At 47.5% G+C, this 15751-nt stretch overlaps 1 protein-coding gene across 2 annotated transcripts; it reads left to right on the top strand.

The window, feature by feature from the left end:
- The first annotated feature begins 1650 nt into the window (after window positions 1-1650).
- Window positions 1651-15037, top strand: LOC135909277 (proton-coupled zinc antiporter SLC30A2-like). 2 transcript variants are annotated; one of them, XM_065441186.1, is made up of 9 exons: window positions 1651-1827; window positions 3587-3725; window positions 4633-4779; window positions 6087-6240; window positions 6804-7006; window positions 9380-9618; window positions 10204-10419; window positions 10959-11451; window positions 14701-15037. In XM_065441186.1, the coding sequence occupies exons 1-9, from the start codon at window positions 1810-1812 to the stop codon at window positions 14844-14846; spliced, it is 1755 nt and encodes a 584-aa protein (XP_065297258.1). In that variant the 5' UTR covers window positions 1651-1809; the 3' UTR covers window positions 14847-15037. The 2 variants fall into 2 exon arrangements, with proteins under 2 accessions (XP_065297258.1, XP_065297259.1); XM_065441187.1 differs by having other exon boundaries at window positions 1653-1827; window positions 3602-3725.
- Window positions 15038-15751: the final 714 nt, after the last annotated feature.

Genomic DNA, 15751 nt, shown 5'->3' on the forward strand with positions numbered 1-15751 from the left:
CTGGTTTTGCTGGCTCGTGAAACTCGCACAAACTGCAAGTAGCAGAGAATTCAACTTCCATGTGATGTCGCGGGATGCCCAAACGGTCTACGCCACTTGACCAAAAAGCAGCTGCAGCGGCAAATCCGCCGATCTGTCTTGGCTCGGTGCCGTCGTCTGTCGGGCGCCGTTTTGCTCACCGACGGCAGCAAAGGGTGGTGATGGCGTATGCAACGTCACCGCTCCCCCGGTTGGGTGGCGGGAGATTTGAATTTCGAAAAAGGTATTCGGACCCTTTAGTTACAATTTTCTCGTAAAGTAAGTCTTGGCACGAAACAAGCGTTGCGAGGTTTCTGCAATGGTATTTAAAGAATTCACGTAGACTTAGTATTTGCCTTTAGTGTCCCTTTAAGACCAACTGTACGTTACTGGCCATATTTTGTGCTCTCATTAGTAGAGTGGTTAGTAGTGATTGAAAAACTTAACTTTATGGATACAATGTAAATAAAGGTTTGTAGAGCGTATTTGAAAAAAGTGTGGCAAAAAAGCTATGCAAAAGCTAGCTCATCGTAAACAACTGAAAGTGAGGTTTAAGAGTGTGTTCTAGAAACGTTCTATTGATGTTGCATCCATAAAGTAAATTCAAAAAAGTTTGTTAATTACTAATAATCAATATACTAATAACAAATTATGCTAGAGACTTCTCTAGAGACTAACAACATGCAGTTGGTTCCATAGGCACTGAATGCATCGCTTTTATTAAAAAAATTCTCTATGTTAGCTGCTGAGACACTCTATGGCCCTGTGGCGTCAAAAAGCTTCATTTTTCACAGTAATAGCTGTGATATGCTCTTTCTCTCAACTCGGAATGATGTTGGTGGTCGCAGTAATGTTAAATGCTTCTCTATGTTAATTGTTGCACTGATCCTCTGGTGTGTCGCAGCACAGAATCGTACAGCCATTTCCTTTTTCTTAATGTTTTGCCTGTTAAGGTGAAGGCGAACCAATCATTTGTATTCCACCCTTTTTCCCATGGCCACCACACCATCCTCATTTTATTCCGGGTGTATCAAAATGCAGAGTTATTCCAGATCGTTTCTAAACTAGGTGATACTCGTACAGATATTGAATAAAAAACGTTGCATGAACATTTATAGTTTTATTGAGATTGTTATTTTTTTCTTGTAGATCTGTCAAACAGAGGCCCCAGTGCCATCATTCTATCGTATCTGATAAAGAGGATAAATTATGACAAAGACGGAAAGATCAGGCTATATGATCTAGTACGTTAGAGCCTGCTACAAAGCACAGTCGGCGTTAAAAATGTACTTGCAGCAGGATCTGAGAAAAATAAATATTTCCGCAGCTTCAGCAGGCAGCTAGGTATTCAAATTTCCAGCTGCTATTATATAGTACGTGTATGAAAACAACATGTGTTGTGTGGTTTCACTTGCTACACTCAGAAACTGCCAGGAAATGAAGCGTTTTTCTCAGATCCGCACGGTCCCTAGACTGTTGCTCCAGCTGCACTTTTAAGATGCTTAAAGGTTTGGTAGGATGCCCCGGTCTCGCGGTGACCACAGCATGCATTCAAGCTGTACTGTATTTTGTGTTTTCGTTGTACGTTCTGTTTCTGCGACTACCGCTCCGCTTGGTGTCGTAATTTAGAAACAAACGTTGGCCCGAGCGGGAATGAACTAAAGTGATGAAGAAGAAGAAGAAGAAGAAGAAGGCTCGTGCGTTGCTGCGGGTGCAGTCGGAGATTGGAACGCGAACCGCCTGAACCATAACTTGGGTTTGCAAGACACGACTGAAGGTCTCCCACTCTCGATGGATGTGCTGAGAGCTGTAAGCCTGCGCCTCTCCCATCTCTTATGGCATCGCGCGAAACGGCAAACAGTGCCGGGTCACAAACGAGGCCGAGGCCACTGCTCGTTATATTACGGATGCCTAGCTGTCGCGTTAGCGTGATGAACAAAGTCGGATCACAGCTGCGGAGTTACATGTAGCGGTATGGAATCCAACCCTTATTTCCCTCTATAGTAAACGCCGTGTCTGAGTCCCCGCGGCCAAGCTCTGCAGTGGGTATAGTGCAGTAATCTGGAGCAGCAGGTTCCGTTCACTTGTGGTTTTACTTTCAAACGAAACGGCAGGGTCATACACACGGGTCGTGTCTCCGATTCAGCCTATTTTACGCCCGCGAAACGCGCCGCTAGATACCTTGTTTGGCGCCCCTTTGACACCCCGTTTGAAACCCTGTTCATACATGCGCCTTGCTGGTCGCCCTACTTGCACCCTATTATACACCCCACTTGAAAACCGGCCAAACTCCATCTCGCACAACTCTCTTTAAAAAATTTACACCTTTTGGGCTTACCTTGTCCCACAACAATAACCATCTGTCTTGCCCGCATTTCCTTTCGCTGCGAGCCCGGTACACTCTTGAAGCAGTTGCACCCTTTGGGGTGTATATTTGTCCCACAACAATAATCGTTATCTGCCTTGCTTGCGTTTCCTTTCTTGAAAACTCGGCGCTCGCTACTTTCCTGTCGAGAATGATACGTAACACTGATAACGCGCGTGCCGTTCATGACTGGGAAGTACCGGGCTCGCAGCGTTAAAGAAATGAAATGCGGGCAAGACAGATGGCGATTACCGTTGTGGGACAGGATACGCCCCAGAGAGTGTTAACTTTTTTGAGAGTATACTTCCAAGTAACGAACGGCTTGCGCGTTATCAGCGTGACACAGCATCCTCGACAGGAAAGTAGCGAGCGCCGAGCTTTCAAGGAAACGCAAGCAAGGCAGATGACGATTATTGTTGTGGCACAAATATACACCCCAAAGGGTGCAACAGTTTTAAGAGTACACGGTCCAGTGGATCTGTGGAGTGAAAGCTATGGGTCGTGTCAGCTCAACACTTCCTAGGACAGGTTGGTCAGCCAACCGGAAAAGGAACCAGAAGTAAGGATTTATCCATTGTTCGCCTCTTATCGCCATCCGCTTGATGCCTACTAAACGAAGATTCACGGAAGGATAGCAGTGAGCACAACCAGCGAGCCTTCCTAGCTCCTTTCTCGGGAACACGCAGCCTTGGCTGGCACGAACACTAGCCTTCGCAGTTTAAATTTAAAGTAGTCTTGGCTGCGAAACTACGGACGCCGGCTGAGATTTTTGAGTCAGGAGTTTTTGGGTCAGGTAAGCGTACGGGAGGCAAAGATTTGGAGATGTGCCTTCTGTGCGCCTGAAAAAAAAAATGGAAATGAACTGGCGGGACAGGACAGTCCCACGGCAGATGCCTAATGCTTGGCGAGACTTGACGTGCGTCAAGGAGACATCTTTGCACGCACGTCATAAACAACGAGTTGATCGAAGCTTGCTGCTGCACTCAAGCACTGAACACGTATAGTCATGACCATTACATGACAGGGAACGCAGAATTTGTTTTTAAGCAACTGACGCGCGGCTTTAAATATGACGTATGCGTATATGTTAACAAGTAGCTTTCCAGTCGAACATACTTTTGTGTGGGACATGTGTCCTTAAGCCGCCATATTGCACGGCCTCTTGAAAGCAATGTGGCTTTCCCCCTGTCATATTACTCGAAGGGAGTCCCGGCGCAGGTCTCGTCCATCCACTGCCACAAAAACCAAAACGACGAGGCAGCTGACGTGGACGTCAGCGCCCGCCGACGGCTCATCTGCGCCAGCATTCTCTGCCTCACCTTCATGCTCTTCGAGCTCGTCGGTGAGTATACACTCCCTCTCATTAATTATTAGTGCACGTGCGCGTCATTTTCGAATTGTAACACAAATGAGCAAGCGAAAAACGCACAAAAATATATAGGTTTCGCCCGAATTCAGAAAGCGCTGACGGCGGTAGCAAGGTAAATTAGTGCAGCGCTTGAACTTCTCGGACGGCGTTCTTATACTATATACGCAGGTGCGCCGAAATTTCTGGCACCCTTTTTAAAGCTTTAAACGCCGTGTATGCTCTTTAATGACATCACATAGACGCCTCTACGCTGCCCGTGGCGTCAGTTAAATTACATCACTCCAATCGTACTTTCTAATGTCCCAGAAAACTTCAGATAAAGGGCATGCGATGTTAACGATATGTTCACGACTTTTGTTTGCGCGCTGCAGTTCTAAAATATTCTGAGGAATAATTCAGGCCACGACGTAAAACCTGGTTTGAGCAATTTTGGCGGTTGAGTAACATGGTATCTATACCTTGCACACACGACAAAGATAAACGCGAGTGTATAGCATACGTATACTTACGTATTTACTACATATACTTAAGTATCTACGGATCACAGCTTAAATTGTCTGATTGCTATCGCAATAACACCGCAACAAAAATAGGTGTATGTCAGAACATGTACCGTATTCATTAGAATAGAAGTTGGTCGCAATAGTACGTGGACAATGGAAGTGTATCTATAGGCATGTAGCTTGAAATTAGCGGGTGGGGATCGCACACGTTGTGTACGTTCAGGATGCACTTAACATTTACTGCCCCCTAAAAGGCAAAAGAAATTCAGTCGTTTAGAGACTCCCTCTCGCCGCCCCCAAACTCCTGACCCTGCATACGCATATGCTTTCTCGGCAGTGGACACGTTGTAATGGCAAACGTGTCTCTCTTCGTGCAGGTGGCATTTTGGCGAACAGCCTGGCGATAGCGACGGATGCGGCTCACCTCTTAACAGACTTCGCCAGCTTCATGATAAGCCTGTTCTCTTTGTGGATGGGCGCCAGGCCTGCCACGAAACGCCTCAGTTTTGGTTGGTACCGTGCAGGTACGCAGGTGACTCGAGTTTCTTTCGCGTGGATCCGACACGCGAGCGGGTCGAGTGGCCGACGAGGCAGGGCCGCCGAGTAGGGGAAAACACAGCGCGCGACCACCGCGCGTATATCTTCGTATCTGGTTGTGAACCGCCAATCAACACCCCTCTATGGTGGCTAGAAGCCACCATAACCCGTCTCCTTTTACAAAGGGTGTTTCTGCGAAGACGTTATGTAATATTTTAGTATAACCGTGACAGATACACAGTTCTAATCGTTGCGAACTCGCCGGCCACAATTCATTCGTAAATTGAAATATGTGCCAAAAAGTAATTATTGAGAAAGTTAATTATTGTAATTATGCTAATTATTCAATTAAGCATTCTGATTTTTGGTAGAAGCAATGGTTACTTAATCTATAGTTATATTGCTTAAGGGTTATAAAGGTGCTGTCTGCCACAGGCAACTTTTGAAAAATTCGGTGCAGCAAATAAGAAAAAAATATTTGGTATAACCTTTCAAACGGTCACCATATAGCTGCCCCTGCAAAATCATTTGCACGTTGTGCGTGGAGATTCCCAGGAAGACGCAGCAGCCGCGATTAAGTATACAATTTTAACTCCAGATATATACGTTATACAAGAACACCCGAGTACCTACACTTCCGGGTGATCGAAAAAACCTGGAGCCCTTCGCTTTGGTCTTGTACAGATTTAACCCTACCGAGCTGTAGTTACGGTCACATACCATGTTGTTCACGTTAAAGATCGTAAGATGGTCGAAATAATCCCGAGCCTTGCACTTAGATCCAGGTTTACCGCCTCCCACATTTGACCCCGGCGAGATATCCGTATAACTATGGTGACGGACCATTTCTTGGTGGAATAATTGACTATCTGTAATCACACGCGTTACTTCTTGACAGTCGTACAGTGTCAGCAATCAGTATTCAAACACTCACGCCAGTTCAAATTTTCCACAAAGGCGTACAGGTTGAACTATGTTTAAGGAGTAATATTAACCGCTTATTTCATAGAGTATAGAATAAATGTTGAAGCAGTGCGTGATTGAGCATTGTAGATCTGTTTCCCTTAAAAGTGGATCGTACTGTACACTTCGTAGATGCTTGAACGCTTACGTAGTTAAGGGTGATGTTCCTTTGGTCCGGCTTCAACGCAGACGTCAATAATATCGCTGGTATTTGCTCAGCAACTTCAGTTACTGACATTTCACTTTCCGTTCCACCAGATAATTCCATTGAACGCTTACCACGCAAAACACCCCGCCAATTACTACACTGCACCATATTGCACTACTGCAGAGGTGATCGGCGCGCTGACATCTGTGATTATGATCTGGGCCGTCACCGGCGTGCTGGTTTACATGGCGATCCAGAGGATGATCAACAAGGAGTACAACATCGACGCCACCATCATGCTTATCTCCGCCTCCGTCGGCGTCGTGGTCAACATAATGTGAGCGGCCAACTTGTTTTTCCAATCGATCGAGCATCCTAATTAACGCGTACCAATTGCTTTCACGTTTCAGTCTGAATTTTCGTCGGACACGATAAAGCATCTTGCACATCGCGTAACAGATAGCGAACGAATCGATGTTATCCGCCGTAGCTGTGCCTCGTAAGCTTTTGTTCCCGAGTGCACGTCAGCGCATGCGCCTTGTTCGGAATACATCTAACCCTCATTTTTGAACGGCTTCTCCACGTGTTCAGGTGTCACGTACAATGCGGTTTACTCTTACAGTATGCACGACAGTGACAACTGGTAATTAAGGCGATGTGAGCGCAGCATTTCTTCGACCTTAAAGGGAAAAAAACTGGTTGGTATCATGCGTTAATAAAGCAGGCAAACAAGCACGAAAAAAATATATATATAGTAACCTGCGAAGCACCCATACATGCAGTCGACAAGGGAATGCTAATTCGGCGTTCCCATTAAAAGAGTGGACCGCGAAGTAATTGCACGTTGATCGTGCTTGGAAACGGGCGTGGCTGATCGGCGCTGCATGCGGACGCGCGCAGCATGGGCCTGGCGCTGCAGATCCACCCGACGGGCCCGCTGGGCCACAGCCACGGGTCAGAGGAGTCGGCGCGCCGCTTCGAGCTGCTCTCGACCGAGCCGTTCGTGCCGCACGGTGCCACCGCCAGCGAGATGGACTCGTCGCGACGGTGCAGCCGCCTCGACGTCTTCCGCGGCGTCGACCCCCGCGTAGCGCTCGCCACTGGTTCGTTGAAGGTCTCATAGAACGGCCCCTCGGACATTATTCATTATGCGCACGAAGTCAAGCATACATAGTATGCACGTACGTCATTCAATGATATTTCACGACTTCCGGTTTACGGCAGCGCCATCTTGGGGAACCTGTAGGACTATACGCGCGCCTGTTCATAAGGTACCCAAAGATGGCGGAAGCAGACGACAGCAGCGGATGTGACATCACGTGCATACTATGTATAAAGCGCCGTCCGGGGAGCCTTCTGCCGCGATAACTTTTGAAAACGGTTTAGTAATGACGGATGTAGAAACAGATGATATGTTACGAAAAGGCGAGCTACGTCGCATCCTGCTACATCTCCGTTCATAATTCGCGTGCGACCACTCGTGAAACGCCGTGGCAGCTGCGCAAGAAGTCCGGTCACTGAAATGTGTCACTGCGCACGTTCCCTCTATGCTGGGCTGCGCGCCAACGGGTGTTTGCTCGCACGAGCATGCACTTGGTGCTGCCGCGACGGGCTGCAACCCCCCTCTCCCCCACAAATAAATAAATAAATAAATAAATAAATAAATAAATAAATAAATAAATAATCTACAGCAACGTATTGGTAGTAATACAAACGCAGAGCTTGTTACTTAAATTTCTTTCCACCTAATATTGAATCTAAATGAAGAACAGCCTGGCAGTACACCGAACTATTTGTTCATGCGAACGCAGCCACTGCCGAAAGTCTCTCAAGCCTCTGCCGCGTTGCACGTGAAGTATGAAACGCAGTACAGTGGTGTGAAAATATTCGAAACTTTCGAATAACTAATCAAGCATTGCCCTTTTCGATTCGGTCCTAGAAAGTCCGGCGACCATATAACATGCCGTTTTTTGGTGGAGCACACTGCGTCGTTCAGGAAGCCAGGCAACCGTTATCATTCGCACTCACCTATGAGTCCCAAGTACGCGAATAAACGGCATATTTGCTCATAATACTGCATTTCTGTTTTTAATAAACAACACTTCATGATGTGCACTGTAACGAGAGAAACTTTCTAACGTTGTGAATACCAGATTTTAAATATCATTCTTTATTAACGGTGAAGGCAGCTGCTCATTAGTCAAACGCTATTCGAAAAATATTCGACATCCGATTCAATTCGCTTCTGGTGCTTTTCCATTCGTATTCAATTTGTTCTCAAAAATTACTATTCGCACACCCCACTTCCTGTAGCAGAGGACCCTTTAAAGGGAGCTTCGCCCCATAATGTTCCTTATTGAGGAAAAGACAGCTTTAGGAGCGTTTATGAGTGATTAACGTATGCACGAATGCACTTCAGCAGCAGGGACAGTTCTTGAGGCTCTTTGCAAGTTAAATGCGCCAATACGCTTTCGCTGCCTACTTAACGCTTGTCAACAGCGGCCATGGTCACACTCCACTTTGGCACGAAGTTGTTTTCGGGAGCTGTCTGGCCTCTACTGTGTGTTGGACCACCACGGACTGTCACTTCGTTGTAACCAATGTCCTGAAGAAGAAGAAGAAGAAGAAGAAGAAGAAGAAGAAGAAGAAGAAGAAGAAGAAGAAGAAGAAGAAGAAGAAGAGACACTTGTTTCCTAACATGCAAGCCACGACGCTGTTTAGATTTCGCGCAATTGTTTCAAAGCCCAGAGAGAGAATACACTGTTTTTTTATGGAAGCAACTGTGCCAGCTGTTCTCGGACGTCCTCTACAACTTTTCAAACAAGCATCTCAGCCTATTGTGAAGATGAAAGAAGCCTTAATAAGCTAAGGGCGCTGCAAAAAACAATTCGGGTACACAGCTCAACACAGCTGCCCTGACAATTACATGCGCCTTTGATCCCATCCGACTACGAAGTAGAACCTTTCTTTCTTTCTTTCTTTCTTTCTTTCTTTCTTTCTTTCTTTCTTTCTTTCTTTCTTTCTTTCTTTCTTTCTTTCTTTCTTTCTTTCTTTCTTTCTTTAAAGCTTGGTTCAAGTTACCTAATATACTCGGTGTAGCGGGCTGGCTAATTATAATTTCATTACAGTAAAAGCAGATTATAACAAGGTCAACAGTACGTTCATCGTACACACGTAATAAGTTTTCTCGGCTGCTGCATTTCAACTCTGTGCATCCGTGAAAAACTTACTAGGGGGCCGTCTGTATTTGTAAATGTGTGTGCGCGCGCGCGCGCGCGTGTGTGTGTGTGTGTGTGTGTGTGTGTGTGTGTGTGTGTGTGTGTGTGTGTGTGTGTGAGTGAGAGAGAGAGAGAGAGAGAGAGAGAGAGAGAGAGAGAGAGAGAGAGAGAGAGAGAGAGAGAGAGAGAGAGAGAGAGAGGAATGGAGTGAGGAAAGGTACCATGGCGAGTGGGCTGCCTGTATCGTCCCTGCTGCAGGCAGCCTGCAAGCCATGGGTCCACAGCACGTATCCGAAGTTGGCCCGAGTGGTCACAGCGCCAGCGCACCGTCCATGTCGTCGCCGCCGTACAATCCGCCCGGCCCGGAAACGCCGTTGTCGCACTACACCGAGGCACCCGATGGCGTCGACACCGAAGCCATGACGCCGCATCAAGACGCGACCGAACAACGGGGCGCGCCGCTGGACGCAGTGGGCCCACCACCGGGAAGCCAACGGGTGCGCACGAAAGTTATAACGAAGCCTTTGCCTATCGATCGTTAATCGATTTACAGTGATTGCTGTTAAAGGGTATTTTCTCCATTTATTTGTCGGTTTACAGTGACCGTGTTTAAAAGGTTATTTTCTCCGACATTTGTGGTGTCTGTCGCTGGCATGGTAATACGTTATCTGAAGAGGAACTATAGACCGCTGCGCGCAGCTAGCTTCACATGCGTATCACGCCTAAGAGCAACTAATAACTCTGATGTCATTGTAATGTATTGATACTAAGCGTTGTGGGCATCACGTGTTCTTTAATCAACGAGCATGATTTACGATGCTTGGACAGAGTATTAACTACAAGGCCGTGTGGCAAAGCTTGCGCGATCAGATGAGTCATTGAACCGTTTAATTAACAGGGCGTGCAATGTACAGTATATGTTGATTGCGGGCCCGCAATTTGTTACGCTGTTGCGGCACGAGATGAACCGGCGATAATCACATAGTTGTGTATTTGTAACTGCGTAAACTTTTTTTGTACTTCGCACTGTGGGCTTTATATGTCTGCTCACATCATTTTGCCCCCTCACTGCATGCGTTCAGGCAAAGTCGTCGACAAGCCCAGAAGGCAGTGGCGCGTTAGACTTCGCAGCAATTGGCTCCGGGGCAAATCGGCACCTCCCTGGCATTGTCAGTGCCAGTGGAAACGTCTCGGAAAACGCCGCGGGCACACCAGGAACTGCCACGGGTGCTGCGCCCGTCCACGGACAGCCCGGAGTCTCCCAGCACGATCCGAGAACGTCGCCGGATGGTCAAACTGTACGTTTCAAGCGCGAAACGAGCACGAGCGTTCGCCTCGATGCTTTCCACAGCAACCTATTTTCGAGTGATGCGTTCGTTAATTTCAGTTATTGCTTGCAGCGCGCTTCGATCGAGTTGTCGATCAATTCGGCCTCACGATGCATCTCTTCTAAAGCCCCTGGTTAGTTCAGGTGCAAGAGCGACTGCATGCTCCGAAAACGAAGTATAGATCAGGGCGCGATCGGTCGGGTTCACGTATAACAACGAACTTTCCTTAAATGAACGAAGTTTGCTTTCTTTTTCCTTTGCACCTTATATGTCCTGCTACATTCAGGCGGATCGCAACAATTTCCCTACGTGGTGAAGTCTGTGTTGTATAGTTAAGTCGCCGTGTGTAGGAATGTTTAGACACCAAAGAAAAGTACAACGCGCACTAATGTTTCGTGGAGGCACAATTGAACAGTACTAGGCGAACGAGGATGCGGACGGCATTGGAGGTGACGGGTCTGAACAAGTGCGCGTGGCATGACTCTGCCGGCGCGGCGATGACGGCGCAGAGGTCGCCGGACGACCGTCACACGAGCTCCGGGAGCCTGGCGCACACGCCGCCTCAGCAACCCGGCGCGGGCGCCGCGCCGGCACCCGCTGCTGGCAGCGCCAGCGCGAGCCCCGACCCACCGCCGCCGCGAAGCAGCCAGGAGAGTCGGGGCGTGATGAACATCAACGTGCGCGCCGCCTTCATCCACGTGCTGGGCGACCTGATCCAGAGCGTGGGCGTGCTGGTCGCGGCCATCGTCATCTACTTCTGCCCGAGCTGCGGCGTCGTGGACCCGGTGTGCACGCTCATGTTCTCGGTCATCGTTCTGGTCACCACGCTGGCCATCCTGCGCGAGGCGCTCAACGTGCTCATGGAGGGCATCCCGCACAGCGTCGACTACCACGAGGTCAAGCGGCTCCTGCTGTCCGTCGACGGCGTGGCGCGCGTGCACGACCTGCACATCTGGGCGCTGAGCCTCGACAAGCTCGCCGTCTCCGCGCACGTCGTGCTCGGTGAGCGATGCGGGCGGCGACGCGGCTCCTCTCGTCCCTCACTTTGAAGGATGTACAGTAAAGAGAAGCGCTGCGCCAGTTAAACTATCCTTTCGAAGCTATTTTCTAGTTAACTTCGCGGCAACAGGTTATTGACTGTTAGAAGAGAAAATTAGTTACAGTTTTCTGTTTCGAATTTCGCGCCTACACGTTGTGCAACGTTACGGATTTTAATTCGTCTTCTTGTTCGTCTTTTTTTTTTTATGTATGCGCCGTTGTGGCTCGATAATAAGTGTGCTAAGTTGAGCCTTTGACTTTTTAAGAATGCAATGCAGTCGATCTGTACCAATAAAAACGTCACGGCACGCTGGTACAGTGAACTGCTGTAACGTGTGGGGCTCTCATCCCTGCTCTTGGGTCAAAGGAACGACGACACAGTAGTGCAAACAATCACAAGTACATTTATTGCACCTTTCATTGACTAATACTTGCTAGCCGAGTTGCTATCCACAAAACATGCCGATGGGCGCGCGACAAATCGCGGAATTCCGACTCACTGCGACAGGATAACGAGCAAATTGTTCGTCCCATGCTGCACATCAACGCCTAGTCGTTCGCGCTTACGGTCACGCGAACGGTGGCGCGTTTGAACGATCGTGTTCGTCCATTCCGGGGTAAGCTTCGCGAGACGGTCTCGCAGAAGTATGGATCGACGCACTCCGAGCCAAAGAGGAAGAGCCACGTAGGTATTCTGTGGAAGAGCCGAAGCAAATTTGTTTCTCTATGGCCGAAGAGCCTTCTCCTTTTTGCGCCCAAGTAATCCCGCCGTTAGGTGGCGTTAGCAGCGTAACACTCGCGCCATCTCTCGTACTGCGCTTCAACCAGACCGACTGCCGCGGGCACCAGGCCTCGCGGCGAAGCCGGATTACAGGAGACGGGAGCTATGCGAAAACAACATATCAGGGGACGCGTGAGAATCGCGCATCCCCACAAGCGGTGCGAGAACTCCAATGTGGTGCGCGTCGCCACCCTCTTTTTGTATTTTTATGTTTTCAGCTGTTACGGTGCCCTAAAGTGTTATGGTGCTCTTAAGTTCCGCCTAAGGTGCCCTAAGCTACGTGGAACTCCGTCGAACATTTACGAAAATATACACGCTGGAGCTGGACCTCAAATGGACACTGTCTTGCTACAAGGTTTTCGGTCCTCCATGATTTCGGTCGATCCATTCAAATAATGTTTGAAGAGGTTTTATGCCCTAGAACTGCGCAGTTGGCCATGAGGCGAGCTTTAGTGGATCGCCCAGGAACCATTTTGACTTCAGGGGATGCACGAGTGCTTTTTCAATACGCCCCTAGTGGAATGCGGCCGGGTACCGAACCCGCGACCTCGTGCTCAGTCGCCTCTACAAATCGCGTATCTAAATATACGTTAGCGGTCAGCAAAGACTGCAGTGGGGCTAGTTGGTATGTCATGTGACAAACTTGTTGCTGATACTGCTTACTTTATGGTGGGAGACATACATGTGCACATATGCAAAGTGCACATTTGTTGTAGCAATGAGAATTGGTCAGCATTATTCTCGATGTATCGGACGCAATGACCGGTAACATAACCATTAGCGGCTAGGCTAATGGTCATCTTTTTTAGAGGTGGGCGAATATAAGCATTTTTGCATATTCATTGAATTGTAATTATCAAGTAGTTAAATGCAGACGCATCGTATTACAACTGCAATATTTATTTCAGTATAGCCTTATAGGCACCGCACTTGTACGGACTAGTAAAAAGAGACAGCTAAGAGTAACGGATAATAAGGATCAGTTTTAAACGGAAGATCACTATTTGTCATTATAAGAACTAGTGTGCAAATAGCCTCTTAAGATCTTTAGAGCATGGTTGCAAACAAGCTTTCCTAGACTGAATGGCTGGTTCATGACAAGCTTTCCAAAAATGCTAAATAAATGGTCAATCGAAAAAGATCAGAAGTAGTGGGAAAAAAATTCCGCTGAAGAACCCGTGTGCCATAGGCACAGTAAAAGGGCTCATTGCAAGGAAAATATCACTGGTAGTGTGATAAATAAAACTGCTACATAACTAGACTGCAAGGAACACTAACTGACAGACTACAAGCAAAAATTATTGGTTCTCATGCATGTTTCTGCTGCGAAACCGAAAGCAAACTCCCATTTTGTTTCGCGATTGCTTCAAAAGCTTTTGTCATTGCATTACTTCTAGTAAGTTACGATACTTTCTTTGACAAACGGAGAATGTCACCGGACTTTAACACTGAGCTGTTGCAAAATATTTGGTTCGTTTTGATATTCTAATATACCAAATAGTTCATTTTCGAATATGAACAGTTAGTGCCCGATATTAGATTCAACTTTGAAACTTCGTATATTCGCACACTCCTAGTTCTTGTTAAGGCTGCTTATAGGTCTTTGCTAAATATTTAGTGATAATGTTGCGGTTATTTGATGTGGCAAACACACTGCTGTGACCCATGGTCATTATATCTTCTTACACCCAAACTTTATTTTCATTTCTCAACAGGTCTCAATGTCAATTGCACTTACTCGCATTGAAGTTTTTCAGGCTTATGAGTGGGCCGAAATCGTCCTGTACAGCACATTTCTCTGTGCACAACAGTGTCATGTGGTTGTAAACGGTGTCACAAGTGTCACGCCATAGACGAGTAACACGTTTCACTCACTCATTACAATTATGGAGCTTCCATGCATACTTTACTCTCTCATTAACGATGCATCCATTGAACATATAAAAAAATGGGGTTTTACGTGCCAAAACCACTTTCTGATTATGAGGCACGCCGTAGTGGAGGACTCCGGAAATTTCGACCACCTAGGGTTCTTTAACGTGCACCTAAATCTAAGCACATGGGTGTTTCCGCATTTCGCCCCCACCGAAATGCGGCCGCCGTGGCCGGGATTCGATCCCGCGACCTCGTGCTCAGCAGCCCAACACCATAGCCACTGAGCAACCATGGCGGGTCATGGAACATTTTCTGCAATGCCTCCCCACAATGTTGGGGATGTTTAATAGCTCAAAATTACACTGTCACCTGGATAAACAAACAGGGAACAAAGGGAGTGTAGGCAAAGAGTGAGGCAGTGACCTGCAGGGATACCGGCCAATGTCATAGGTCTGTGGAAGGCAACTCCGTGCAGTTCCAGTCAGTTGGCCTTCAGGTCTCACTGTTATATCAATGCAAGGTGCCCTCTAACATGCATCTTTACATTTTGTATACAGTTCCTGGTGCGGATGCCATGTCCGTGCGGCGCAGTGCCTCCAGGACGATTCGCCGCAACTTCGACGTCTTCAAGCTGACTCTGCAGATGGAAGAGTTTGAAGAAGGCATTCGCCAACACTGTCGCCGCTGCAGCGAGCCCAGCTGAGATGCATGGCACATGGTTTCGAGCGTGGTGCTTGTTCTGTGCCGCCACCACATGACACTCACTTGAGCTGTTATATGTTACTTGAATTACTTCTGTTTACAAGTACAAATGCGTTTTCATGGACAAGATTATTGTGCGTCACCTGTAAAAAATGATTATTCTATTTGGACAAAATATATATTCGAAACATATGGTGCCAGTTGGGCATGACCTGTTTCCGACTGTAGGTACTGAATTTGGCACCTCTGATGCTGTGTCGGTCGTGGCTCTCCATACAGTGTATAACAAATCAATTTGTACATAATAAGCATTGCTTTAAATTTTTCATGCAAGAATGGTTATTGGCTCATCAGTCATCATCATCATCAGCCTATTTTATGTCCACTGCAGGACGAAGGCCTCTCCCTGCGATCTCCAATTTCCATCAGTACAGCATGTATAAATTATAAAGACAGCCTTGCGGGGTTTTGCCACACACCAGTAGTTGAATAAAGCAGACAAAAATGAAAACGTACAAGTTGCCTGCCAAACAACTTCGTTGAGGCATCTGCACAATCCCAAAGGCATATAGGCTTCTACTCGGCATAAAATACTGAAAACATTTCACACAACCAAAACTTTAAGTGCAGGTGAAAATTTGTAAATTCTTGTAGCAGGTGTGGATCCAGGGCAGCCTCCAAGGGGGAGCGGGGAGAGAGGCTTGCTGCATGCTTAGTACCACGATCACTAAGTTCCGCATCCTCAGGGGGTCCGGATTCAGCCAGTGTCCTGTAGACTATCATGCCCTGCAAGTGAGGTGGCCTCCCTGCTTGGCAGCTACTTTCTAACCCTGACCTTTAAATCTTGAACTGACAACTCGCACATGAAGGAGCATACACGTGTGGCCATAACCACGCGCAATAAGC

The sequence above is a fragment of the Dermacentor albipictus genome, chromosome 5 (assembly GCF_038994185.2).
Source record: "Dermacentor albipictus isolate Rhodes 1998 colony chromosome 5, USDA_Dalb.pri_finalv2, whole genome shotgun sequence".
NCBI classification, from domain to species: domain Eukaryota; kingdom Metazoa; phylum Arthropoda; class Arachnida; order Ixodida; family Ixodidae; genus Dermacentor; species Dermacentor albipictus.

Excerpts from the sequence above, each read along its gene's own strand:
- LOC135909277 (XM_065441186.1), top strand. Across the intron at positions 9,619-10,203 it reads CACCACCGGGAAGCCAACGG|GCAAAGTCGTCGACAAGCCC; the intron begins GTGCGCACGAAA and ends GCATGCGTTCAG. Across the intron at positions 10,420-10,958 it reads CGTCGCCGGATGGTCAAACT|AGGTCGCCGGACGACCGTCA; the intron begins GTACGTTTCAAG and ends ATGACGGCGCAG.